Source organism: Macrobrachium nipponense, chromosome 20, assembly GCF_015104395.2.
Source record: "Macrobrachium nipponense isolate FS-2020 chromosome 20, ASM1510439v2, whole genome shotgun sequence".
Taxonomy (NCBI): Eukaryota; Metazoa; Arthropoda; class Malacostraca; order Decapoda; family Palaemonidae; genus Macrobrachium; species Macrobrachium nipponense.
Genome location: NC_061089.1, coordinates 37,658,173 through 37,667,994, shown reverse-complemented (window position 1 = coordinate 37,667,994; position 9,822 = coordinate 37,658,173). Strand labels below are relative to the sequence as shown.

Here is a 9,822-nt window from a genome sequence, read left to right as displayed (position 1 = left end):
AACTGTTTTAAAGAACTTTTTCTGATAACTCATATGAATGTATGCATGGCTTTACTTTCATTTGTGTAAAGCTAGATAGGTTACTCAGCTCATGATATCACGATAGACAGCCCTCCCAACATTATCACACCGTGCTTTGAACCAAGCAGTGTTAAAAAACATAATTTCACATTGATTACAAAGAATAACAATTCCTAAGAGAGAGATTTATATAAATAATAAGAAAATAATGTTAGCTGTGAATTCATCAACTTGTTGACATGCATTCAATTGGAAATGAAAAAAAAGTTTAACACTAATTAGCAACCTTACAACATTTTAAGTTGCGTTGGACTACACAAAAAGAATAATTTAGCGTCACTTTTGAGCATGTTTTATGTAACTTTGTTAACTGTGCTCTTTTATGTTGTTAAATGTGAAACTGAAATTATATATCATCCATGTTGCTCAGTGTCAATGGTTATTTAATTTGAAGCTATCTTTGTCTTGGATCTTTGGGCTTCTTTTCATGTGTATCCTGACTAATAGGTACACGGCAGACAAAGTGCAGATGATTTACATAATAAAAAAGCATTAAGTATTTTTTATTCTCAAACATTTTTAGTGAATGATAGGTGAATGTAATCACAGCTTATCAATTTAAATAGGGTTGAGTAGCGATTGTCGTTTTGGAGCTTTTTCCTTGTCCCAGGATTCCGGGATGAAATTAGTCCTAATCCCAGGATTTTCAATTGTCTAAAACTGCACATTATACCTAGTTTACCTTTCAGGTTTTTCATGTGCTTAACATTACTAGATATTGAGTAGGTATATAATATATATATATATATATATATATTATATATATATATATATATATATATATATATATATATATATATATATATATATATAATATATATATATATATATATATATATACATACACACATATACACACTCACACACACACATATACAGGGTGTTTTGAAATTAAAGCCCCCCCCTTCCCCCCCCCCCCCCCCCCCCCTCTACAGCATAAACTAAAATTGATATGGACAAAAACAAAAGTAATTAAGAACAGGTATTTATTTAAGTTTCTCTCTGAGTATTTAATATTTTGTGTGGCCTCCTTCTGCCTGTACCACAGCCTACATTCTTGAGGGGTATGATTTCAGCAAATCACCAAAAAAGCTGAGAATCAAATTCCATTTCCCTGAGTACTTCGGTCACCTCTCTTCGCAGATTGTCGAGGCTTGGTATACCATCATAGTTCACTGTGCATGCTTCAACACGATCCTTTAAGGTATTACCAATGTTTTCACACACATTAAGGTCAGGGGAGCTACCTGGAAATTCACTTGATGAGAAGAAATTGATACCACTGTTTCGAAGCAGCTCCTGTGTCTGAAGAGCCTTGAAACAGGTGCCTTATCATGCAAAAATGTGACTTCTTCAACAGATAACACAATTTCAGGATCTTTGAGGAAAGGAAATACTCCACCAGTAAGCACCGTTTCTCTGAAGTATTCCCCATTCCATGACTGTCCTTTTTCTTTGATGATCCACATTAACCTTTTTGGCTGTGAAATAGAGAAAAATTCCCAAACATTAGGAAATTTCACAACTTGCGATAGCGTACATCATCGCTGATATCATCCAACTTTGCAGCCCAAATGATGTTATTTTTATGATTTGGCTTCCTGACTGTGTAAATGAAGAATTCATCTGATGCGGCAACATGCAGAAAGTCAGCTTCATCCCAATCTTTAAGAAATGAACCACAAAACCATGCACAGTCTTCTCTCTGTTGCCGTGTGATGTTGGGCTTGCTGATAACATGAAATGGCTTGATACCAGAATTTTTCAACTCACGACATACAGCACTATAACTTCTCTTATTTCCCCTTTTTGTTTCTAGTTCAAGCGCCAATTTACGTAAAGACTCTTGGTCTACCCACTGCCTCAGCTATGACGTCTTTTGACTCCTGAGAAAGGACTATTTTCATGATGACAGTCATATGGATTTTTGTTCCAGTTTCTTTTAACAAAGAATTCATCTCTTTTAATGTATTGAGCTATCAAGGAACGTGAAATGAAGGATGCGTCAGCATCCCTGGCCTCTGAAGGTTATGACCAGGATTCAGTCAATCCATCTGATTTCCTCTTGAGTCATTAGCCATGGCTGTATCTAACTCCGTCACTCAGTCTGAAAATACAAGAAATGTAAAATGAAAAATAGCTTAATAGAAACTTAATAAGTGTACTTGGAGATAGGCTATAGCAGAAAACTTCATAACTTTCCATTTGTTCTGTGGTGGGGGGTCTAATTTCGAAACACCCAGTATATACACATATGTATGTATGTATGTAGTATATGGGACTGCTTTGCGTGAGTACCGTACCAATTATACAAAATAAAGCATTAGGTAAACAGTAATACTACGTTTCCACAATAAAGAAGGAATATGTTCCTCTTGAAAAATCTGCAAACTTGTACATGGTTATTTTGTCACAGTTTTATATCCCTGCCCTCTATAGATTTAGCTACTGCGATAAACTGGTAACACTGTAACAGACGCGTTATCTTCCCTCCACAAATTTATATGATAGGTCTTATCTTGCAAAAGTGTTGCAACTTGCAATTTTACAACTAGTAAGATGCTAATGATGGGAAAATACAATTCACTGAAAATATAAAGTATTTTATATAAATATCAAAACAGTGACAACCTATACTCGGTTTTTTCCATCTTTCCACCTGCCTGTGGTGTTTGCGTATGTTAACACTGCGTCCCGGGTTTTAGATAGTTACATTTAGCTTACATTCAACAATAATAACATCCTATTTTGAATATTAACGGTGTAATTCGCATACAGTAAATTATTTAAAACACTTTTCATTGCAAATGTACACCCAGATATCCTTTTATTTACCTAAAATGTACGCATAGCTTAACTGTCTCAAGCCCGGGACGCAGTGTTACCATACACAAACACCACAGGCGGGTGGACAGATGGAAAAAAAAACAGAGTATAGACATCTATCATTATTATCATACAGATAATGACAGAAATTTTCTCTATGTACAGTATATATAAATATAAACAGAACAACAAGTCTACAACCATCTTGCTGTGAAATTTGTCCCTATTTTTGTACGTCATTTTATCCCAGGATTTCCTGGGATGTGCAAAAATATCCGTGGAAAAATAAACCTTGAAATTGTCCGGGAACCTGGGATCCCGGAAAGCAAACCCTAGAGCTGACGTATGACTTTGTTTTGATTAAAACTGGATAAGTCACGGTGCAGTTTCCTTCGCTGTCTTAAGGAAATTCCATGTGCATAATAAAGTATAGGCCTTCTATGAAGTTTTGATTTCTGTGGCTGTAATTAACCATGCTCAAAAGTGACAGTTTATAACTGCATAGGATTTTATTCATAAACTAAGTCACTTACAGGCAACTGTATAATCATCTCTTTGAATATGCGAAAACACACTTATTTCATGAAACAAAACTGTAATGTTTCATTAGAGTGAAATCTATCATATATATCTATTATTTATCAGAATTGGAATAAAATATTACATATAGCAAAATTCTGAAAAAAAAACTTTAACAGGCCGTTTGATCAAAGCCAACAGAATTCAAAGAAAACTATTTTTAATCCATATTCATATTTTGAAAACTTTGTTTTAACTGTTGAGCCTCGTATGTCTGCTGATAAGTGTTGTAGAGGAATTTATGGCACTGCAACATTGTTTGGCTGTGCTTTGAGCTCAGCGTGACAAAAACATATTTAATTTAGTTTACATTGATTACCAATGATACCAAACTTGTCAGCATGCATGACAATGGAAAAAAGTTTTAACTACTTATCAACCGTGTCATTTCGGGGTGCATCGGAGATTTTGGATAATGGAAAAAAAATCATATGGTGCCACTTTTGAGCATGACGACTTCTCTATTATCTGAGTTTTTTTATACCTTTTGAGTTATATGCGAAACTGAAATTATATCTTCCATGTTGCCAATTTCAGTGCTTATTTAATTTAAAGCTGGGCTTCTATTGATATTTATCTCTTGACTATAGGTACATGACAGTAAGGTTTCTTGCTGTATTGTGTTCTTGGCTAAAAAAATGCATAGGTATCCTTCACTGACATTTGTAGACTCTGCCATTTATTTTATCCTTGAATGCTTCGTGTCTAGATAATTCTACCTCCAACTTGAACGTTCCGGTCTGATCTGTGATTTTTGTCAAACAAAATATTTATAAAAATGTGTTGTTAAATTGTACCAGTTGTCACAAAAGTATTTTTAGGGAGAGGTTGAACTAATTATTATGTATGTCTTATTCTAATTGCTCTAAACTTTATGAATCATTCTCCAGTAGAACTGTCATTGAACTGTATATGTATTTGGTTTATGGGTGGGGGATATGATAGTTTGAGGGTTTTGCATGAATTGAAAACTCATCTTGAATATTTTCTCTTCCAGTGATTTTTCTTCACTGAAGCCTGAGAATATCCTTGAGAATAATGCCTTAGCCTTCCGCGTAGCTGAGCAGCAGCTCGGTATTCCTGCGCTCCTGGATGCAGAAGACATGGTGGAATGTGATGTACCAGATCGACTGTCTGTCTTGACATATGTGTCACAGTTCTACCAGGTCTTTTCCTCCTTGGGCTTAACTAGTCCAAAACGGGTTGTGAATAATGCCTCGCCACCTCCATCCTCTCCTGTGGGAGTCAAGAAAACCAAGTTATCACCTTCACAGCCGCAACCAAAGACTAAAACAGAGATCAAGACAGATAAGGTACAGTTTGAATTTAAGTTCTTAAGTGAACCTCTCCATTTTTTTCTCTCACTGGATATGTCGTTGTTGAACTTAGCTGCCAAATTATTTTATACTTGTATTAAGACATGAGTATCAGGTGTAAACTAACTTAGCAGTGTTGTCTGAAAATATACTAAATGCTGCCCTCCTCTTGTTATTCAAAAATATAGTAAAGTGAATTGGCAGTTTGGAAATGTGTTAAAAAGTGAAAGGCTAGTCTTGTTTAGTTAAGTTTTGGAAGTTTTACATAGGATTTATTGGAGAAAATATTTCTCTTGTTTTGCCTTTGTTCATCCATTCTTTTTATGAAGTCATTTGATTTATTTGTTGAGCTGTAGTAATGTCTGTTTATTCACCACTAGGATGAATGGAAATTGTGTTTTTGTTAATCAAGTATTGCACGCTTTGAATATCGTAAAAATGGCTTAGATTTCGTGTGTAATATGAAGACCTGTCAGGGATATTAATTATTTTTTTTTTTTATAAATATTGTTGGTACTGTATTTTCAGTACAATATTCACAATGCTGTTTTAGGATTTACGTAGATATATTTTGCTTGCTATATTAGTTATTTGTAATAAGATACTAAAGGGCACATTATTTGTCATTATGATTTTACAAATATTCTTATGTTAGGCAGGTTATATTAGTATTAGGGTTTCATTTAGTACGTACTTGTAAAATTGTTTCCTGGGTCAAGTCACAAGAAAACCTTTATTGCAAGGAACATTATATATATATATATATATATATATATATATGTATATATATATATATATATATATATTACTGTATAAATATATGTATATAAACATATTTAAGAATGGAAATATCAAAGGTTTTCAACCATGAATATGTTGTCTCCCTTATCTCTTGACTACGTACTTGTAAAATTGGTTTCCTGGGTCAAGTCACAAGAAAACCTTTATTGCAAGGAACATTATATATCTATAAAATATTTATATATATATATATATATATTATATATATATATATATATTACTGTATAAATATGTGTATATAAGCATATTTAAGAATGGAAATGTCAAAGGTTTTCAACCATGAATATGTTGTCTCCCTTATCTCTTGACTACTAGTTCTCTTATCAATCTTAAAAGGTTTGTTACCTACAGATAAGGCTCAAATATTTTTGTTGTTTGCATATACATTTCTACTTTACTTTCACATCAGATCCTAATCAGCACTACAATAACTGGAATTGGAAAAACATTAATACAACATTAAAACACACAAGCTCACATAGGAAGCTTAATGTAAATTTTCTTCAGTACGTATTAGTGTTTATTTTTATCTGCAGCACATTATTATTTAGATTTTTTTAAAGATATTTGTATCTTTGTTTCTCTAAGGTCCATGTATTGGGAGCCATTGATTCTCATAGCTTGTATCAATTTCCATTGATTATTGGGAATCATATGTGTGTATGATGTAAATTAGGATGAAAGTCTTATAATAATTTTCAGAAATTTTTTTTGTTTCTCTAGTGGCCTGCTATGAAATGTTTTATGAGTTATTCATGTATTGCATTTTTCATTATTATATTATGCAGGTTATTTCTTTGGCAAATGCATATGGCATCTAATAGGGCAGGTCTTTGGTAGAATTTCCAACCACCCCGTTTTGACTTTTGTTTCAGTGCTAAATACTTGAGAGTATGTAAAGAGGAGGACAGTTTTAGTATTTTATATGACCTCTAACTATACCAAAAGTTCATCTTCATTGTACATGACCAAAATAACTTCATTTCTTGACAAAATAAGGAAGGACAAACACCTATCAAGTTGTTTCAGTAGGTAATAAATTTTTTCAAGTAAATTTATCTATTCACCATTCAAGAGATTTAGTAAAAACTATACTCTGTTTTTTTTTCATCTGTCCATCCGCCTGTGGTGTTTTTGTATGGCAACACTGCGTCCCGGGCTTTAGATAGTTACATTCAGCTTACATTCAACGATCATAATAATATCCTATTTCGAATATTAACGGTGTAATTCGCATACAGTAAATTATTAAAACACTTTTCAGTTGCAAATGTACGCCCAGATATCCTTTTATTTACCTAAAACTTACACATAGCGTAACTATCTAAAGCCCGGGACGCAGTGTTACCATACAAAAACACCACAGGCAGATGGACAGATGAAAAAAAACAGAGTATAGGTAGTATGCAAATTATTCCATCCCAGATGATTTGTGGATTCACAGTATGTATATTTATTAATATCCTTGACAATGATTGTACATAATTATATATGCACTGCTTTGTAGCATGTGCCTTGATTACATCTTGGGCTACAGTTGTCTTTTAGATATTTTGATGAATAATAGTAGTATGATTCAGCCCTATTTTGAGAGTTCTTGCAAATCTAAAAAAATCTTTGGAAATTAATTTATCTAAAAAAATCTTTGGAAATTAATTTATACACAAGTGCAAAGCTGTTATGAGACTGTGCTGCTTCATATATTTTTCAGTTGAAGATAGCAGTGTCTTTAAACTCGGCAATGATTATTGAAACAAGCTTTACTCGATTTGCACATGCTGTTGTTGCTCAGAGCTTATATACAATGCCAAGTACTTTAATAGCTTGAATATCTTAATAGTGGTCCTCAGTTTTTAAATTATTTTAAATACTAATTTAATGCAGTTTGGTTTATGTAGAGTTAAATTTCAGTGTTTGAACATAGTATATCTAGGGAAAGCAATGAAGGTTGTGTTTAGTAATTAGCAAACAGTTGAACAGAATTGAATTCCTTTCCAGGAAGAACTGAAATGTTAAGCTTAAATAAGAATACATTATTTAATACTCCATTGCAAGTAGTAGTGTAATGATATGTAAATGCTATGTTATGTAATTAATTCATTGTAAAACCTGAATGAACAAGTCCTACAATTTTATATACGTACTAAAGATATTACTGTTGAGTTACATATGCTAAAGATATTACTGTAGAGTTACGTTGCATTTTTAAACAGTTTTAGCTTAAGTATCACATATATTTTTTTATTCATGCATTGCATAACAGTACCTGTTTTCAAAATGACAGTGTTCCACTAAGGTATGAAAGCATTTTTAGCATAATTTAAATAGTCTACAGAAAACATATTTTATGCCAGTTAAAATGCATAGATTGGCTTAATCTCTTAAAACTGCTTTTTGATATCTTTAAATTTCAAGGTTAAATAAATTTTCCATAAACATTAATTCGGTAATTAATTTTAAAGCTTTTAAGATTACTGTCCTAGGTAATAAATATGCTTTTAAAGCCATCTAAGACTGTAGAAATGAATCAGTAAAACTGTAATATCCTTATAACACTGTATAGTAATATATCGTTTGGGTAAGTATTTGTAGAAAGCTAGTCTTTGTTATTTACATAAATGTTGATGATTGAAAGAATTGCAAAAGCTATTGTGATTTCATGACTACAGTATTGCTCATCTTTTTGCTAGTAGTATTACTGTAATTGATTATTGCTTGAGGGTAATGCAATTGGTTAACTGTTAACAGTGCAGTAAAATGATTAAAGTGTATAGTCTTAGAATGAGCCCTCATAGGGATATATTCACACAAAACCGGTATTGTGTACAAAAGTAAATTTATATGGATATTTTATGTTTCAGGGGTTTTTTTATTCATTGCATTTCGTTGTTTTTATCATTTGATAATCAAATTGCACACAATACGGTAGTTTTTTTGTAAAATTGTGTATGTACACAGTAATTTACTTAGTCTGAGCAAGTATTTGTGTAGGTTACTAGGCTGTAGAAATATTTTTATTACTGAAAAAATACTCTTATGTAGAGGGACATTAAGAGTTACGTGGGAAATCTCATCACCAAGATCTCTTATTTTATGGGCCATGCCAGTAAATCTTGCTTGGATTTGCTGATTAATTTAAACTTTTCAGGGATATGGAGGTTGGTCCTATTAAATAACTTAATAAGTGGGTCCAGAAGTACCATGTCATTGGCTTTTTATATATTGGGATAATACTGGTGTTTAATGCAAATGAGGATTCCTTTATAAGATTGTTGGATTAATTGTAATTAGTGGGTCCAGAAGTGCCATGTCATTGGTTTTTGATATATTGGGATACTAGCGTTTAATGCAAATGAGGATGCCTCTATAAGATTGTTAGATTAATTGTAATTAGAACCACAAATATTTCGTAGTATATGAAAAGGCAGATGTACATTTGGATTATGTTTGATTACTGCCAAAAACCTATGTTTTTTCTAGTAAACCTGTAGGTATTCCAGTTGTACATAAGGAAAAGATGAATTTCCATGGTAATAATCTCAAAATTGAATAGGTAATGTTCTAAACTATTGGCGATTATCAAATTGTAAAGAAGTATTTAGTTTTTTTTAAATGGAGTTTCTCAGGATTTAAATATTGACGTACTATTTTGAGCATATATTGATGTGAGTTAAATTTGAATACCAAATAAATATTGCATTATGAAAATACGTACTATACTGACATGAATAGTTATAGTTTTGATGAATACTTAAGGATCTTTTAATGTAATCTTTCTAAATAGCTTAAATGTTAAAGAAGTAAACTATATTATTTGGCAGTGTTATAGCAGATAAGAAGTACTTTCCATTCAGAGTGAATGACAAAATGAAGTGTCTGTGAGTTGAATGTGATAATGTTTCTTGTGCAAAAATGATTATAATGAAGTTTCAATATTCTTATGTCAAGTTTATTAGTAGACAGATTGTATTTTACACAAGCAGTGATTAGAGGGGTTTGCATTTCCTTTTCTTGAAATATGTGATACGTATTTATTTTTACTTGATTGGTGTGGTCGTAAGGAAATTGAACTATTTTGCTATCTTTTAACATCTCGATAGATATCCCTTGCCTCTTTCCTTTTGTAAGTTGTCAATTACATTAGTGTGTATCAGCTATTACGTATACGCACTGTACGTATAGTGTTGTATTATGAAAAGTAGTGATAATAGACCCAAGT

At 32.2% G+C, this 9,822-nt stretch overlaps 1 protein-coding gene and 1 long non-coding RNA gene across 10 annotated transcripts in view; one reads left to right on the top strand and one right to left on the bottom strand.

Moving 5' to 3' along the window:
• LOC135224954 (uncharacterized) overlaps nt 1–9,822 on the bottom strand; it is a 401,986-nt gene that overhangs the window by 35,051 nt on the left and 357,113 nt on the right. The gene's annotated exons all lie outside the window — the stretch shown is intronic.
• Nucleotides 1–9,822, top strand: part of LOC135224874 (MICAL-like protein 1) — a 226,454-nt gene that overhangs the window by 166,513 nt on the left and 50,119 nt on the right. For all 9 annotated transcript variants that reach the window (XM_064264226.1, XM_064264219.1, XM_064264239.1 and 6 more), the window contains one exon: nt 4,484–4,799. In XM_064264226.1, the coding sequence (XP_064120296.1) occupies nt 4,484–4,799 (316 nt within the window). The remainder of the gene's footprint in view (nt 1–4,483; nt 4,800–9,822) is intronic.